General features: G+C 57.5%; 1 protein-coding gene across 4 annotated transcripts in view; it reads right to left on the bottom strand.

Moving 5' to 3' along the window:
• Nucleotides 1-19,173, bottom strand: part of LOC140414727 (uncharacterized) — a 147,110-nt gene that overhangs the window by 91,546 nt on the left and 36,391 nt on the right. For all 4 annotated transcript variants that reach the window (XM_072501001.1, XM_072501003.1, XM_072501002.1 and 1 more), the window contains exon 4: nucleotides 7,919-8,218. In XM_072501001.1, the coding sequence (XP_072357102.1) occupies nucleotides 7,919-8,218 (300 nt within the window). The remainder of the gene's footprint in view (nucleotides 1-7,918; nucleotides 8,219-19,173) is intronic.

The following is a 19,173-nucleotide window of genomic DNA, read 5'->3' as shown; positions in this document are numbered from 1 at the left end:
AGGCAGTGCTGCACAGGAAGGGGGTGAAGTTCGGTATGCTGCAGCCGGCACGTCTGTGTGTCACCTATAAAGAGCGCCACCATTACTTCGAGACCCGGGGGGAGGCCTGGCCTTTGTTCAGGACGAAAAACTGGACTCAGACTAAGGGACGGGGATGAGGGGACACGGTGGAGGGATGGTTGGGGATTGTTGGGTTGTGTTTCGAGGGGGGGTTCTTTGTTTTTCGGGGGTTGATTGGGCATTGTTCTGATTAGGTCCGCCGGGTGGGCTCTTGGGGGGGGTAGGTAAACTGCTTGGGGTGTTGATGGTCGGCAGGGGAGATGGGGCCCCGCGGGTGGTGAGGGGGGGGGGGGGAAGAGGCCTGAGTTGGGGGTAGTGGGACCGGGCCTGGAAAAGGAGCTGCGCCAGGGGAGGCGGGGCCGGGCGAGTGGAAAGCGCGGGCTTTTCCCCGCGCTTAGGGTTGAAGGGGCGGAGCCGGAGTTGGGAGGCGCGGGCTTTTTCTCCCGCGCTGGGAGTGGAATGGATGAGATCCTGCTGGTGGACAGGGGTCCACACTGGGGCGGGGGGGGGGGGTCGAGATGGAGCGGCGGGAGTGGCCGGGGTCAGCAGGAGTCAGCTGACTAACGGGAGTGCAATGGGGGGAGCAATGCAGCTAGGGGGGGACCTAGCTGGCGGGGGGGGGGGGACCGGGCTGCTGCTGGAATGGCCAAGGGAGAGCTGGAGTTGGTAGAGGAGGTCGGGACTGGGGTCTGCCGCTGTGGGGAACGGGCCGTGCGGGGGGCGCGGGCACGTGGCTGGCCTAGGAAGGGTTATGGCTAGTCGGCGGGGGAGGGGTGTGAGTAGCCCCCTGATCCGGCTGATAACCTGGAATGTAAGGGGACTGAATGGGCCGTTCAAGCGGGCCCGGGTGTTCGCGCACCTGAAGGGGCTGAAGGCGGATGTGGCCTTGCTTCAGGAGACGCACCGGAGGGTGGCGGATCAGGTAAGGTTGAGAAAGGGGTGGGTAGGGCAGGTGTTTCATTCGGGTTTGGATGCTAACAATCGGGGGGTGGCGATCTTGGTGGGGAAGAGAGTGTCGTTCGAGGCACGAGCATTGTGGCAGACAATGGCGGTAGGTATGTGATGGTAAGTGGCAAGCTGCAGGGGGAGCTCTCCGGGTGGTGTTGGTCAATGTATATGCCACGAATTGGGACGATGCAGGGTTCATGCGGCGTATGCTGGGCCGGATTCCGGACCTGGAGACAGGGGGCCTGATAATGGGGGGGGGGATTTCAACACGGTGCTGGATCCGACATTGGATCACTCTAGGTCTAGGACGGGCAGGAGGCCGGCGGCGGCCACGGTGCTGAGGGGGTTCATGGACCAGATGGGAGGGGTGGATCCATGGAGATTTGCGAGGCCGGGGGCCAGGGAATTTTCATTCTTCTCCCATGTCCACAAGGCCTACTCCCGGATTGACTTTTTTGTCATGAGCAGGGCGCTGATTCCGAGGGTGGAGGATACGGAGTACTCGGCGATAGCCATTTCTGATCATGCTCCGCACTGGGTGGACCTCGAGTTGGGGGAGGAGAGGGACCAGCGCCCGCTGTGGTGCCTAGAGATGAGGTTGCTGGCGGACGAGGAGGTGAGCGGGCGGGTCCGGAAGTGTATAGAGAGGTACCTGGAGGCTAATGACAATGTGGAGGTGCAAGTAGGGGTGGTCTGGGAGGCGCTGAAGGCAGTGGTCAGAGGAGAGCTGATCTCCATTAGGGCACACAAGGAGAGGGGGAGAGGAGAGAGAGGGAGAGGTTGGTGGGGGAGATGGTGAGGGTGGATAGGAGGTACGCGGAAGCCCCGGAGGAGGAATTCCTTCAGGAACGGCGTAGCCTCCAAGCTGAGTTTGATTTGTTGACCACCACGAAGGCGGAGGCGCAGTGGAGGAAGGTGCAGGGGGCGGTATATGAATACGGAGAAAAGGTGAGCCGGATGCTGGCGCACCAGCTTCGGAAGCGAGAGGCAGCTAGGGAGATCGGGGGAGTTAGGGATGGAGGAGGGAGCACGGTGTGAAGTGCGGTGGGTATCAATGGGGTCTTCAGGGACTTCTACAAGGAACTGTACCGGTCTGAGCCCCCACTGGAGGAGGGAGGGATGGGTCACTTCCTGGACTGGCTGAGGTTTCCGAGGGTGGAGGAGGGGCAGGTGGCGGGGTTGGGGGTGCCGGTTGAGTTGGACGAGTTGGTCAAAAGGATAGGGAACATGCAGGCAGGGAAGGCACGGGGGCCGGATGGGTTCCCGGTTGAATTTTACAAGAAGTATTCGGACCTGCTGGGCCCGCTGTTGGTAAGGATCTTCAACGAGGCAAGGGAAGGGGGGGGCACTGCCCCCGGCGATGTCTCGAGCGCTGATTTCCCTGATCCTGAAGCGGGTCAAGGATCCCCTACAGTGTGGGTCATATAGGCCGATCTCACTCTTAAATGAACATGCAAAGTTGCTGGCAAAGGTTTTGGCCATGAGGCTAGAGGACTGTGTGCCGCAGGTCATACACGAGGATCAGACGGGGTTCGTGAAAGGGAGGCAGTTGAATACTAATGTACGGAGGCTCTTGAATATTATAATGATGCCGGCGATGGAAGGGGAGGCAGAAATAGTGGCGGCGATGGATGCGGAGAAGGCCTTTGATAGGGTGGAGTGGGGGTACCTGTGGGAGGTGTTGAAAAGGTTCGGGGAGGGGAGGGGTTCGTCAGGTGGGAGAGGCTGCTGTATGAGGCCACGGTGCCGAGTGTGGCCACGAACAGAAGGAGGTCAGAGTATTTCTGGCTACACCGGGGGACGAGGCAGGGGTGTCCCCTGTCCCCCCTGCTCTTTGCACTGGCGATTGAACCCCTGGCTATGGCTCTGAGGGAGTCTATGATCTGGAGAGGGGTGGGGAGGAGCATCGGGTGTCGCTCTATGCGGATGATTTGCTGCTATATGTGGCGGACCCGGTGGGGGGAATGCCAGAGGTGATGAGGATCCTTAGGGAGTTTGGAGGTTTCTCCGGGTACAAGCTTAATATAGGGAAGAGCGAGTTGTTCGTAGTGCACCCAGGGGACCAGGAGCGGGGGATTGGTGAGCTCCCGCTAAAAAAGGCGGAGAGGAGTTTCAGGTACCTGGGGGTCCAGGTGGCTAGGAGCTGGGGGGCCCTACATAAGCTTAACTTCACGAGACTGGTGGAGTAGATGGAGGAGGAGTTTAAGAGGTGGGAATTGCTGCCACTCTCCCTGGCGGGTAGGGTGCAGTCAGTTAAAATGACGGTGCTCCCGAGGTTTTTGTCCCTGTTCCAACGCCTCCCCATCCTGATCCCTAGGGCCTTCTCCAGGCGGGTTCACAGGAGTGTTATGGGGTTTGTGTGGGTGCAGAAGACCCCGAGGGTGAGAAAGATGTTCCTGGAGCGGTGCAGGGGGGGGGGGCTGCCTAACCTCGGTGGGTATTATTGGGCCGTCAACGTGGCGATGGTGCGCAAGTGGGTGATGGAGGGGATGAGGCGGCATGGAAGAGGCTGGAGATGGCGTCCTGTGTGGGCACGAGCCTGGAGGCACTGGTGACGGCGCCGCTGCCGCTTCCTCCAACGAGGTATACCACCTCGTGGCGGCTACTCTCAAGATTTGGGGGCAATGGAGACGTCACAGGGGGGAGGTGGGGCCCTCGGTGTGGTCCACGATACGGGGGAACCACCGGTTTGTCCCGGGGAGGATGGACAGAGGGTTCCTGAGCTGGCACAGGGTAGGAATTAGAAGGATGGGGGACCTGTTTGTGGACGGGAAGTTCGCGAGCCTGGGTGAGCTGGAGGAGAAGTTCAGGCTCCCCCCGGGGAACACCTTCAGATATATGCAGTAAGGGCGTTTGTTCGGCGGCAGGTGGTGGGGTTCCCACTGTTGCCGTCACGCGGGGTCCAGGACAGGGTGCTGTCGGGGGTGTGGGTTGGAGAGGGGAGGATCCCGGCAACATATCAGGTGATGCTGGAGGAGGAGGAGGCCTCGGTGGAGGAGCTAAAGGGTACGTGGGAGGAGGAGTTGGGTGAGGAGATTGACGAGGGGACGTGGGCAGATGCCCTGGGGATGGTGAACTCTTCCTCTTCGTGCGCGAGGCTCAGCCTCATACAATTTAAGGTGCTGCACAGGGCTCACATGACCGAGGCAAGGATAAGCCGGTTCTTTGGGTGCGAGGACAGGTGTGTTAGGTGCTCAGGGAGCCCAGCAAATCACACCCATATGTTCTGGACGTGCCCAGCGCTGGTGGACTTTTGGAAGGGTGTAGCGAGGACGGTGTCGAGGGTGGTAGGTTCCAGGGTCAAGCCGGGCTGGGGGCTCGCAATATTTGGGGTGGCAGAGGAGCAGGGAGTGCAGGAGGTGAAAGAGGCCGGAATTCTGGCCTTTGCGTCCCTGGTAGCCCGGCGAAGGATTCTTCTTCAGTGGAAGGATGCGAGGCCCCCAAGCGTGGAATCCTGGGTCAACGATATGGTGGGGTTTATTAAATTGGAGAGGGTGAAATTTGCCTTAAGGGGATCGGTGCAAGGGTGTTGATATTTCGTGAAAATTTGAAAACATTTAAAAAAAAATTTTTTTTTCTTTAAAAGACATTGCTGGGCCTTTCTTGGGGTCGATATTTCTAGTTTTCATGGACCCCACTTGAAATGGCTAGACATACACCAGGGGCGTGATTCTCCACTCCCACGCCGGTTGGGAGAATTGCCTGGGCCGCCAAAATTTCCCGCGACGCCGGTCCGACACCCTCCCGCGATTCTCCCAAGCGGCGGGAACGGCCCGGTCGGGTTTCGCGGGCCGCAGGCCGGCGAATCACCGGAGCCACCCAAAATGGCGATTCTCCGGCACCCCCGCTATTCTGAGGCCAGGCCAAAACGGCGGGTTCCCCCTGGCGCCGTCCACACCTGGTCGCTGCAGTCGTGGGCGGTGCGTGAACGCTGGGGGGGGCGGCCTGCGGGGGGGGCGAGGGGGGATCCTGCACCAGGCTTCACCTGGAATGTGGGGTGGCCCGCGATCGGTGCCCACCGATCGTCGGGCCGTCCTCTCTGAAGGAGGACCTCCTTCCTTCCGCGGCCCCGCAAGATCCGTCCCCCATCTTCTTGCGGGGCGGATCTAGAGAGGACAACAACCACGCATGCGCGGATGACGCCCGTTATGCGGCACCGGCCACGTCATCTATGCGGCGCCGCTTTTACGCGGGCGACAAGGCCTGGCGCGTGTAGATGACGCGGCCCCGATCCTGGCCCATTGTCAGGGCCTGAATCGGTCGGGACCGGGGCCGTTCCGCGCCGTCGTGAACCTCGACGGCGTTCACGACGGCACGGCCACTTTGGCGTGGGAGTGGAGAATCCCGCCCCAGATGTATGGAACGATCTGTCTGGACTGTGTGCAGAACAATAATATTCACTGTACACATGACAATAAACCCAAATCAAGATGCACACTACAACCCCAAGAGCCACCGATGAGAAATTACGTCAATTGTTTAGCACCCACGGGATACCAGAGGTACTTGTCGCAAACAATGGGACCCAGTTCACCAGTGAGGAGTTTGAGACATTCATGCGTGCCAGTGGGGAAAAGCACATCCGGACTGCTCCATACCATCCATCCTCAAATGGTTTAATGCAATGAGCTCTTCAAACATTCAAGCACAGCATGAGGAAGCAGCATACGGGCTCCCTTGAAACAAAGCTGGCATGGTTCTTGTTCCACTACCGGACTATGCTGCACATCATGACCGGGGTAGAGCCAGCGGAGCCACTAATTAGCCAACATCTCTGAAACTGCCTGAGCTTAATGTTCCCATGTCTTGGCGGGAAAGTAGAGATGAAGCAAGACCTCTAGAGAAAGTACCACAACCACCTGACAGGTTTCAAATCAAGAGATGCCGTACATGTCTGCAATTTCAAGGACAGTATCCAGTGGGTCCTAAGGATCATGTTGGAGAAAACAGGGGCAGTTTCATACAAAGTCAGAACCAGGGAGAAGAATCTCAAAGGCAGATAACCCACCTCGTAGGAAACCATGCCGGACACATCAGTGCCTCCACCACATTTCGTGCCATCCTACAGTCGGGAGGCACAGCCCACCACGAACTAGTGTCTGGGTCAACAGTGCAATGGCGACTCGGCCTGACATGTACACGGATGTATTAGCTCTTCCGGACAATGTCGCAACCAGAGCCGAGCTCCCACCATTCTACATGGAAAAGGCAATGTCCGACTCGATACATGCCCTCTGACCTGGACCCACAGCCAACAAGAGGCACAACCCCATGCAAAGTGGCAAAGAAGGCCCCCTCAGCTGGTCACTGGAGGGGAAAATCAGGACTTGGGCGGAGGGAAAGTTGCAATAACCCTTACATGGCCCACAGGGATATACTGGTCGATCTTCCCATGGGACTTGTAGAATAGGAGCTTCCCCGCTAGTGGGCGGAGGTCCGCCCAGCTGGAGCTCGTTACCTCACCCTTTAAAGGTCAGCCGGGACTGGGGCTGGCACTTCGGTTAGTCCCAACCAGGATGTTTGTGTTTAGTGCTGCTGTAATGGCCACTTCCTTGAACTAAAATAAAATTAAAGTTAACTAACCTTCTCGGGCCTCCTGGATTTTTATAATTATATTCCATCTGCCAAGTTTCTTCCCACTCACTCTACCTGTCTGGTCCCAAGCATCCCAAGCACAAGGTCTGGTGGTTGTTTTAGAAAATTTCTGACGGTACATACAGAGGGTATTGCAAAATATTAAGCAATATTAGGGCAAGGTACTACATTGGAGTCAAAACTGGCAGAAAGAAAGAAACCAAGCATAGGATTTTTCGTTCCTGCCCACGACAATGCCAGCTGCTGGTGGGACTGGAAAAACCCACCCAGAGAGTCAGGCTTAAGGACACGTCAAAGCAGATGGAAATGAGTGTCCCAAAGGAGATTCCTGATGTTCCTTGTGTATATAGTCATCTGCATATAGGCCGAGATGTTACAGTATGCAAATTTGTAGAAAATATAGGAAGGACCACGAGGTAATTCTGAGGACCAAAAAAATATTCAAGGATCTATTGTACAGTAGTGGAATGGGTATAAACAGCAGTAGATAAAATTCAATGTGAGTCGATAAGTCCATAAAAAGCCAATGGAATGCGAAGTTTTACAGCAAATGGTATCTAAAGTATAACAGTTGATTTATAATGGAGCATCTAAATAAAACCTCAGTACGGTCACGGTTGGAAGACGGTGTGCAGTTTTAGACTGCATACTTGTCTGGACGATGTTGAGGCTTTAGAAAAGGTACAGCACAGATTCAACAGGATGATGCCTGGTACAAGAAGAAATAAATTCAAATACAAAAACAGACTTTAAGTCCTGCATCTGAATTTGTTCGAAGGTGATTTGCTAGAGGTATTTAAAACTCTGAAGTGATGAGAATGACTCCTGAGAACAAGGTATGGCTATGATAAGGCAGCACGGTAGCATTGTGGATAGCACAATTGCTTCACAGCTCCAGGGTCCCAGGTTCGATTCCGGCTTGGGTCACTGTCTGTGCGGAGTCTGCACGTTCTCCCCGTGTGTGCGTGGGTTTCCTCCAGGTGCTCCGGTTTCCTCCCACAGTCCAAAGATGTGCAGGTTAGGTGGATTGGCCATGATAAATTGCCCTTAGTTTCCAAAATTGCCCTTAGTGTTGGGTGGGGTTGCTGGGTTATGTGGATAGGGTGGAGGTGTTGACCTTGGGTAGGGTGCTCTTTCCAAGAGCCAGTGCAGACTCGATGGGCCAAATGGTCTCCTTCTGCACTGTAAATTCTATGAATTCTATGATGATGATGCCAACTCCTCCATGAACCCAGCATTTGGTAACTGGAGACTAGTGCTGGTAATCTGGGAGTACCCTTATTTTCAGAATCCTACATTTAACAGTTGCACTCACCAATAGATGTTGGTAGCAAGATCTCATCTCCTCTGAAATTGTAAAATGTTTCCATTTGATCCTCTTTCGTTTTCATTGATAAAAGAACAGCATGCAGAAACTCTCTTTTATACCAAGTATCTGCGCTTTGTGAAATCCTGATGGCGGTTATGTAGAAGAACTCTGACAATGTTGTGAAGTACTCCACAGAGTGACGTTTCCAAGGTGGATAAATGCTGAGTAACATAGCCAGAGTCTCCAAATCCACTTTAGCCACATTCAGATCTTCAGCAGCCGCCAAGGATTCTTGCAACATTTCACCTTAAAGCAAACCAAAAATAACCATCAACAAAAACAAGCTGTACAGGGCTCCCTGCACCTCAATTGAGGCTGACCCCTGTCAGATTTGTGGCCTCGGGTTCACATGATACACAACTCTCTAGCCTCTGCTGGCAGTCCAGTCAGTATGACTGTAGACATATGGGGCATTCATTGGAGATCTCCCATCACTGGAGAGACACATGGCTACCAAGCTGCCTGTTAAACTTTTTCTGTCCCTGAAAATGTACCATTAACTAAGGGAAACAGTCACAGTCAGGGGAACCTGCACAGCCATTGTTTATAAAGGGCTACCTTCATTAATTGCAACACTGAACACTGGAACCAAACAGGTAGCCCAGACTCTTGCATCCACAGTTTGCACTGGATACAGGTATGTAGCAGATGCATTCTCCCTTTTGAAATATATGACTAGAAACATAATTATATATGTACACATTCTTCTGTATAGTCAGCTCTGATCTCAGATTTGCTCCGAACCATAGTAACATAGTTACGTGTTTAATGGACAAGGCATAGAAAAAAATGCACATATAAGTTATCTGGTATAAAAACAGAAAATTCTGGATCACTCAGTAGGACACATGGCATTTGCGTAACAGGTATAAGAATTCAGATTGATGACCATTCATCAGTACTAGAAGTTGTTGTAGATTTAACAGTTTGCAAGCAAGAAGGGTCAGAATAGGGGGGGGGGGGGGGGGGGGGGGGGGGAATGGGGTGAGCAAAGAATTAAAGAAAGCTCTCCAAGAGTGGATCGCAAGAGTGAATAAAAGGGAAAAGAGAAGCCTCTCCAAGAGTGGATCGCAAGAGTGAATAAAAGGGAAAAGAGAAGCACATTCTTCCAGCATCTGCGTGGGTCTCACCCCCACAACCCAAAAGTATGTGCAGGGTAGGTCAATTGGCCACGTTAAATTGCCCCTTAATTGGAAAAAAATAATTGGGTACCCTAAATTTATGGAAAAAAAGGAAAAAAGGGATGATGGAATGGGGAACAAGGAGGTGGGGCATGTAAGAGGACAAATAAAAAACAAAAAGTAACAATAGAACCTGCTGTTCAAGAAAATGGGAGAAGCGTTTATAATCTGGTGTTTGTGAACTCAATCTTGCGGCCAGAAAGTTGCAAAGTACCTAGTCATAGAAACATTGAAAATAAGAGGTGTAGGCCATTTGGCCATTCAAGCCTGCTTCGCCATTCAATATGATCATGGTTGATTCTCTATCCCAACGCCATACTCCCACGTACCCCTCATGTCCCTTCACACCTTTAAAGACTAGAAATCTATTTATTTCCTTCTTAAATATATTCAGTCTTGACCTCCAGTCTTCTGTGGGTGAGAATTTCACAGGTTCACCACCCACTGAGTGAAGAAGTTTCTCCTCATCTCAGTCCTAAATGGCCTACCTGGTATCCTCAGACTGTGACTCCTTGTTCTAGAACCCCCACCCCCACCCCAGCCAGAAAAAACAACATCCCTACAACCAGTCTCTCCAGCCCTTTCAGAATTGTGCATATTCCAATTAGATCCCTATCATTTGTTTCAAGTCCAGTGAATCCAGGCCTGCTCAACACAATCTCTCCACATATGACAATCTTGCCAAGCCAGAAAATAGTCTGGTGCTCCTTCGCTGCACTCCCTCTATGGCAAGTAATGCCTTTTTTAGAGACGACCAAAACTGCACACAATATACCAGGTGTGGTCTCATCAAGATCCTGTACAGCTTTAGTAAGGCATCCATGCTCCTATTCTCAAGTCCTCTTGCAATGAAGGCCACCTTCCTTACTGCTTGCTGCTCCTATATGCTTGCTTTCAGTGACTGGTGTACAAAGCCACCCAGATTCTTTCATATGTCAACATTTCCCTTTTTATTATAATTTTAATATTACTCTGCCACTCTGTTTCTCTGTCCAAAGTGGATATCTTCACATTTATCCACATTATACTGCATTTGCCATGTATTTGCCCTCTTACAACGTCCCTAAATCACATTGCAGCCTCTTACCATCCTCCTCATCACTCACATTGTGCCACCAACAAACTTGGAAATATTACATTGTGGTGAATGGAACTACTGTTAATTCACCAGTGCACTGTGATATCATGTTATTGCTGTATCGTGTTAAGTTATGTGTTTAACCCTGTGGGCTCCACCTATGGGCCATTGTACGGCTTCACCCACAGGGGGATATGTTGGGGCATGTACGGGCTCGCCCATGGCTCCACCCCTTACAGGAAGTATAAAGGCAGCTGACCTGCGGGGCCGCATTCATTGTTGTACCGGTCACAGGCAGGCTCAGTTGTAAGCTGATTAAAACCACGGTTTACTTCTCAACGTGTCTCTCAGTGAATTGATGGTCGCATCAATTTAATCAGCTTAAAATACTACTATGGAATCAGCCCTCAAACCTGATAGACTGGAACTCGATCCACAGGCCGTGGAGGCGAGATAAATTTTTTCGCACTGGCTTCGATGCTTCAAGACCTATCTCGCCGCATCGTCTACGCCATCCATCATGGACGAACAGAAACTGAGTCTCCTCCACGCACGGGTGAGCCATCGTATTTCTGTCCAGCTCGACGGCGCCGCGTCCAATACAGAGGCCCTCGCACTACTCGAACGCATATATGTACGGCCCGTGAACGAGGTCTACGCGCGACACAACTTCACCACTCGCCGCCAGCGCTCCGGGGAGTCGCTAGATGACTACCCACGCGACCTCAAAGCCCTCGCGCTCAACTGTAACTACCAGGCCGTTACGGCCCCTCAGCATATGGAGCTCGCTATCCGAGACGTTTACGTGGCGGGGGTCCAATTGAACTATGTAAGACAGCGCCTGCTCGAAAAAGGGGCCCAGGACCTGGAGGAAACGGTAACACTAGCTACCTCTCTGGAGGTCGCGTTTCAGAGCCTTACTGCATTCCCCGCCGACCACGTGACCCCCTCGTGGGCCCCCGACCAGAGACTACCCCAGGCTTGTGCCGTGCAACCGCACGCCCATCTTGGGGGGCTGCCCTGCTATTTTTGCGGCCAGTCCCAACACCCCTGACAGCACTGCCCGGCCCGCAATGCAAACTGCAGCAGCTGTGGGCGAATAGGACACTTCGCCAAGGTCAGCCTGGCCAGGTCTAAAAATTCGAACTCACAGAACCAATCCACAGACCCACAGGCACGCAGACCCCGCAAGGTGGCAGCGTGTCTGCCGACTCCGCCTCCGCACAACACGTGCGACTCATGGGGGCCGCCATCTTGGCCATCCTCCCTCACATGCGATCCATGGGGGCCGCCATCTTGGACACCATCGTCCTCACCACCCGCCACGCTCGACCAACGGGGGCCGCCATCTTGGCCGCCATCTGCTACACCGCCCGAGATGTAAGAACGACATGGACAGCAGCCATCGCGGGGCCGCCCCAGCTCCTCCGATCATGCCGCCGGCTACCCCCAGCTCAGCGCGGTCATCCTGGACCAGTCGCGACCGAAGCACCTCCGGAGCTCCATGATGGCCGTCTGGGTTAACGGGTACGAGCAACCTTGCCTTTTCGACTCCGGGAGCACAGAGAGCTTCATTCACCTGGACATGGTAAGATGTTGTTCGCTCCCAATATTCCCGACAAGACAAACTATCTCCCTCACCTCTGGGTCCCACTCGGTGCAAATCCAAGGGTGCATGACTGCAAACCTAGCAATCCAGGTTGTTGAGTACGCTAATTTTAAACTATATGTGCTCCCAGACCTCTGCGCTCCTCTCGTCTTAGGACTCGATTTTCAGTGCAACCTCAGGAGCCTAACTCTTAAATTCGGGGGGCCCCTGCCCCCGCTCACCATATGCAGCCTCGTGACCCTAAAAATCGACCCTCCACCCCCTTTGCGAACCTCACCACTAATTGTAAGCCAGTAGCCACCAGAAGCAGGCGGTATAGCAGGCAGGACAGGACGTTAATTAGGTCCGAGGTCCAGCGTCTCTTGCGGGAAGAGGGTCACAGAAGCCAGCAATAGCCCCTGGAGAGCTCAGGTGGTGGTCGTCAAGACCGGGGAAAAGTTCCGGATGGTGGTTGATTACAGCCAGACCATTAACCGCTTTACGCAACTCGATGCGTACCCCCTTCCCCGGATTGCAGACATAGTAAATCAGATCGCGCACTACCGCGTGTTCTACCGCGTAGATCTGAAGTCTGCATATCACCAGCTCCCAATCCGCCCGGAGGACCGCCACTACACGGCGTTTGAGGCAGATGGCCGACTTTTCCATTTCCTCCGGGTCCCCTTTGGCGTCACAAACGGGGTTTCGGTGTTCCAACGAGCAATGGACCGAATGGTGGACCAGTACGGGCTGCGGGCCACGTTTCCGTACTTGGACAATGTAACCATCTGCGGCCATGATCAGCAAGACCACGACACCAACCTCCACCGATTTCTCCAAACCGCCCAAAAACTCAACCTCACCTACAACAAGGAGAAATATGGGGCAAAATTCTTCCTTATCGGCGCAAAATCCGCCGATCGGCGCAAAAAACTTCCGGCATCACGTCGGAAAAATGGGTCGAAAGTCTCCGGCCCGAAATGGGCTAGCAGCGACGTGACGGGATCCGCGCTTGCGCACGTGGTTCACGCCGTGCAGCGTCATACGCGCCGCACGGCGTGATGGCTCATAAGGCTGCGCTGCTCCCCCCCACCCAACCGGAACACCCGACCGGAACACCCGACTGGATGGCTGGCCGCCGCTCAGCCCCGAGGTTCGAGTCACGGGATGTGGAGGCGCTCCTGGACGCAGTGGAGCAGAGGAGGGACGCCCTGTATCCCGGGCACGGCCGCAGAGTTGCCCCACGCCACAGCCGGCGTCTGTGGAGGGAGGTGGCAGAGGCCGTCACCGCTGTGGCCCTGACACCACGGACAGGCACCCAGTGCCACAAGAAGGTGAACGACCTCGTCAGAGCAGGCAGGGTGAGCCTCCCCTATCCCCCCTCCCCCATATCCCCCCTCCCCCATATCCCCCCTCCCCCATATCCCCCCTCCCCCATATCCCCCATATCCCCAAGTGAATCCAGCCCTAACCTGAACCTCTGCAATGCACGCGCAACCGATGGCGTGCATTCATATACCTGCCTAACAGTGTTGCCTTTTACCCCTGCCACCACCCCCACCCACCTCCCCCCCCACAGGAGAAGTGCGCACACAACAATAGGGAGCATGTGAGGACTGGAGGAGGCCCCGCTGATGAGAGGCCACTGACCAAACACGAGGAAAGGGCCCTGGAACTGGCTGGCGGACCCGAGGACCGGGAGGTTGCTGATGCAGAGGTCGGGGGCGTACTAGCAAGTGAGCCACCGACAGCCCGTCCCCATATCCCCCCTCCCCTATATCCCCCTCCCCCATATCACCTGATCACTGCCTGCGTGTCTAACCATGCATGCTTCATTGTGTATCGCAGGAGCAAACATCCAGGCACCCATCCCCGCAGATGCAGACCGCCCGCAGGATGCCCCTCGGAGGCCACGGGAGACAGAGAGACCCGAACCCTCCAGCATGTGACGCCCGCAGGATGCCCCTCGGAGGCCACGGGAGACAGAGAGACCCGGACCCTCCAGCATGCGACGCCCGCAGGATGCCCCTCGCACACCACGGGAGACGGAGAGACCTGGAGCAACAGGGAGACGACATCCCCGTCACGTGCGGGAGCAACCACCCAGCGACGAGGGGGGCAGCCACAGGCCCCCGTCACATCTGTGCCAGGACACCACTACCCAGGACACCACTACCCAGGACACCACTACCCGGGACAGCACTACCCAGGACACCCCTACCCGGGACAGCACTACCCAGGAAGACAAAATACCGGACAGTGACTCAGAGTGGATGGGTGGAGACGAACCCCCACCCCAAAGTGCCATGGACTCAGAGTGGGACGAAGAGCACGACACAACGCCACTGCTGTCACCAACACCCTCCACCATCGCAGAAACACTCACCTCGGTTGGGCACTTTAGTGATGAGGCGTCTGGTACACTCATTGGTGAGCACAACACAGCCGTCCCGGTACAGCAGGTGGAGGTAGGAGCAGCAGAGGGGCCGGGCGGTCGGAGGGCAGCCCAGCCCAGATGGATCCCGGGTTCCTGGAGTTTCCACACCCACACATAAATCCGATGCAACCACCGACCCGGAGACGAGCGAAGAGGGTGACGGCCGGCTTGTGGCGGCTGCAGTCGCAGGTGGAGGACTCCACCCGCGTCCAGGAGCTGGAAGTGGTGCCGGTCATGCGTGCCACCCAGGCCGACACCGCACGGGTGGCGTCCGCGGTGGAGGCAATGGGTGCGACGGTGTCAGACATGGGGAACGGTTTGCGAGGCCTGGGGCTTTCCGTGCAGGCGGCGTCTGTGGCCCAGGACATGGCTGCCCTCTCACAGGAGGCCATGAGCCAGTGCCAGCGCCAGATGGCAGAGGCGCTCAACACCATAGCCCAGTCTCTGCAGGCCATGGCCCAGTCTCTGCAGGCCATCGCTGAGGGCATCGGCGCCAGTGGCCATGTGCGAGCCGGCGTTGCACTGTCACAGACGGGGTTTGCCAACCCCCTGGGCTCCATGGCTGCAAACCTGCAGACCCCTGTCGATACCAGCACGGGCCTCCAGGACTGGCAGCGCCAGATGTCGGGGGGGCGTCGGATGGCCAGTCCGTTCGCATCCCCCACCCATGTAGAGGCCTGGGGGGCCATCGGGCACCCCGAGGGAGGAGGAGGTGCTGTGGTCCGTCCCGGCTCCCCCTGTAGGGGAGGTCCGGGAACACCGCAACACCTCGGACTCCCCCCCCTTCCGTCCCAGGTGCATCGGGTGGGCAACGGGCAGGACAGGCTGGCAGCTCGCCATCCCAGTCACCCGGGCCGCAGCCTGGCCCATCTAGGCCAGGACGCCCCAGGAAACGGCCGCCAAAGGGATCCAGTGTCAGAGGGCAGGAATCACAGGAGTCCACCTCCAGTTCTGCTGTACCGTCTGGGGAACCACGTAGACGTAGTCAAAGGGCCCGTAAGGCCAAACAATTAGACACTGAGTAAGTTGGCACGGGTGCAGGGCACAGATGAGTTTTAGGGGCTAGGGCACGTGCATGAACTCGTTTGGTTATTAAAGTCAATGTTACACCTACAGAAGCTGCCTTTGTGCTCTGTCCAAAGCGTGCGGGGGTGTCATGTACGTTGAGCACAAGTGTGTGTGTGGTAGGGGTGGTCTTACCTCAGCCCCAGGTGAGTCTGCCCCCTTCCCCCTGGGCCGCCATCAACATCCCCCCGGGCAGAGGACGGGACCGTGCGCTGCAGTGTCACAGCCGCATGCAGGGATGGTCCGGGTGGATGGTGGTACTGTGGCCATGGGTCAGACATAGTCCAACGATGTGGAGCCAGGAGTTCACCGCAGGGCAGGTTGTCATCATCCTCCATGGCCTGCGATAGACACGCGTCCACCCGCAACTGTGTAAGCCCGGCCCGTTGTGCCGCAGGTGGATCGGCAATGGGGGGGGGGGTGGTGTGCATGCGGGTGGGGTGGGTGGGGTTGGGGAGGGGGGGTGAGGGGTGCTGGGTGGGTGGATGGGTGGGGGGTGTGGGTGGTCGGCTGTTGCCATGGTGTGCGGTCTGTGGCCATACTACCCGATTCCCACACCCATCTAGTCAGTGAAGCGGGCGGCTATCAGTCTGTCCCGTGCCCGCTGGGCCAGCCGGTAACGGTGGACAGCCACCCGCCTGTGTCTACCCCGTCTGCCCTGACCATTACCCCCATCCCCCTCATCTGGGGAGGACTGCGCCTCTTCCTGCTGCTCCTCCACTCCGCCCTCCTCTGCCTGCGGCACATCGCCCCTCTGCTGGGCTATGTTGTGCAGGACGCAGCACACCACAATGATGCGGCCGACCCTATCTGACCGATACTGGAGGGCGCCCCCAGAGAGGTCCAGGCACCTGAAACGCATCTTCAGCACGCCAAAGCACCTCTCTATCACTCCCCTTGTCGCTACATGGGCATCATTGTAGCGGTTCTCCGCCTCATTGCGTGGCCTCCGTATAGGCGTCATCAGCCACGATCGCAATGGGTAGCCCCTGTCGCCCAGCAACCAGCCCCTCAGCCGGGGATGGCGTCCCTCGTACATGCTGTGGATGGATGACCGCGACAACACGTATGAGTCGTGTACACTGCCTGGGCAACGGGCGCAGACTTGCAGGATCATCATGCGGTGGTCGCAGACCACCTGTATGTTCATCGAATAGGTCCCCTTCCTATTGGTGAACACGGCCCTGTTATCTGCAGGTGGCCGCACGGCGACGTGCATCCCATCAATCGCGCCCTGGACCATGGGGAACCCGGCCACGGCAGAGAAGCCCACGGCCCGGGCATCTTGGCTGGCCCGGTCCACAGGGAAGCGGATGTAGCGGTGCGCCATGGCATATAGGGCATCTGTCACTGCCCAGACGCACCGATGTCTGCGATATGCCGGACAGGTCCCCACTCGGTGCCTGGAATGACCCCGTTGCATAAAAGTTCAGGGCCACCGTAACCTTGACGGACACGGGGAGAGGGTTGTCCCCCGCCAGTGCCACGCGGGTGACAGGTGTGCCAGCAGGTGACAGATGTGTGCCACGGTTTCCCGCCTCATCCGGAGTCTCCTCCTGCATTCCCGGTCCGTGAGGTCCTGGTATGACTGCCGGGGCCAGTACACACGGGGCGCCCTCGGGTGCCTCCGTTGCCGTGGGGCCGCGACGTCCTCCTCCCCCTCCTCGTCCTGTCGGTCAGGTGTCCCTCCAGCCTGGGCGGCTGCCGCCTGCCCCTCTGCGGCAGCCTGCGCCGCCTCTCTGGCACGCTCCTCCTCCTCCTCCTCATCCAGGGCAACATGGACATTAGCGGCCAACATCGCTGGATGATCGGAAAACATGACGGCCTGGTTTTGGGGGGGGGGGGGGGGGGGGGGGGGGGGGGGGGGGAATGACATGTCATCATTGCCCATATCCCCTCCTTCCCCCCAGCCAGGTGGCATGGACCGCATGGGTCCAACTGTTGGAGGCTGGCACCTGGCCATGTGGACCAACTCACTTGCCCTCGCACCCCCCCCCCCACCCTGGCACGGACCCCACCCCCCCATCCCCCTCCCCGGCATGGACCCCCCATCCCTCTCCCCGGCATGGCCCCCCCTCCCCATCCCCCTCCCCGGCACGGACCCCCCATCCCCCCTCCCCGGCACGGACCCCCCATCCCCCTCCCCGGCACGGACCCCCCATCCTCCTCCCCGGCACGGACCCCCCATCCTACTCCCCGGCACGGACCCCCCCCCATCCCCCTCCCCGGCACGGACCCCAACCTCCTCCCCGGCACGGACCCCCCATCCCCCTCCCTGGCACGGACCCCAACCTCCTTCCCGGCACGGACCCCCCATCCCCCTCCCCGGCACGGACCCCCCATCCCCCTCCCCGGCACGGACCCCAACCTCCTCCCCGGCACGGACCCCCCAACCTCCTCCCCGGCACGGACCCCCCCAACCTCCTCCCCGGCACGGACCCCCCCATCCCCCTCCCCGGCACGGACCCCCATCCCCATCCCCCTCCCCGGCACGGACCCCCCCAACCTCCTCCCCGGCATGGACCCCCCCATCCCCCTCCCCGGCACGGACCACAACCTCCTCCCCGGCACGGACCCCCCATCCCCCTCCCCGGCACGGACCCCAACCTCCTCCCGGCACGGACCCCCCAACCTCCTCCCCGGCACGGACCCCCCCAACCTCCTCCCCGGCACGGACTCCCCATCCCCCTCCCCGGCACGGACCCCCCTCCCGGCACTCCCCCGGAGCCCAGCCCACTCTAACCACCCCCCCCCCCCCGCCGCACACACACACACACAACCCGAGCCACACCTCTCCTCACACATTCAGACTGCGGCCACACCATCGCCTGCCCAGCGGCCAACCCCCCAGGCCGTCACTCACCTCCACGCTGGTCGGCGTGAACCTGGAGCACAGGTTCACGCCGATGAAAAGGAGGTTTGATTTACGTCGACGTGAACGGTCATCACGTCGACGGGACTTCGGCCCATCCGGAAGGGAGAATATCGGCAGGCCGAAAATCGGCTGCCTTGCGCAGACCCGTGCCATTCTCCGACGTCAGCGGCGCCATTAACGGCCCGCCGACTTTTCTCCCTTCAGAGACTTCGGCAACCGGCGGGGGCCCCGATATGACCACTCCCACAGTCATCAAAGCCCTGCATAGTGTCTTCACCGCTGGGGGTCGGAGAATGACGCCCATGTTTTCCGCACAACCAGGCTAGCCATCCTCGGCTACTTCGTGGAAAACGGGGTCCTAGGGCCCGACCCTGACCGTATGCGCCCCCTCCTCCAATTCCCTCTCCCTCACTGCCTCAGGGCCCTGAAGAGGTGCCTTGGATTTTTCTCCTATTACGCCCAGTGGGTCCCCCAGTATGCGATCAAAGCCCGCCCACTATTTAAGGCCACCATTTTTCCACTGGCAACCGAGGCTCGCCAGGCCTTCAACTGCATCAAGGCCGACATCGCCAAAGCTGCAATACGCGCGGTGGACGAGTCCGCCCCCTTCCAGGTGGAGAGCGATGCCTCAGAGGTCGCTCTCGCCGCCACTCTCAACCAAGCAGGCAGACCGGTAGCGTTCTTTTCCCGCACCCTCACCTCCTCTGAAATTCGACACTCCTCGGTCAAAAAAGAAGCCCAAGCCATCGTGGAAGCCGTGCGGCACTGGAGGCACTACCTCGCTGGTAGGAGGTTTACCCTCGTCACCGACCAATTGCCTTCATGTTTGACAATACGCAGCGGGGCAAGATCAAGAATGACAAGATCTTGAGGTGGAGGACCAACTCTCCACCTATAACTACGATATAGTATATCGTCCTGGGAAGCTCAACGAGCCCCCAGATGCCCTGTCCCGTGGCACATGCGCCAGTGCGCAA

This window comes from Scyliorhinus torazame, chromosome 1 (assembly GCF_047496885.1).
Source record: "Scyliorhinus torazame isolate Kashiwa2021f chromosome 1, sScyTor2.1, whole genome shotgun sequence".
Taxonomy (NCBI): domain Eukaryota; kingdom Metazoa; phylum Chordata; class Chondrichthyes; order Carcharhiniformes; family Scyliorhinidae; genus Scyliorhinus; species Scyliorhinus torazame.
This window is presented reverse-complemented; position numbering and strand designations above follow the sequence as displayed.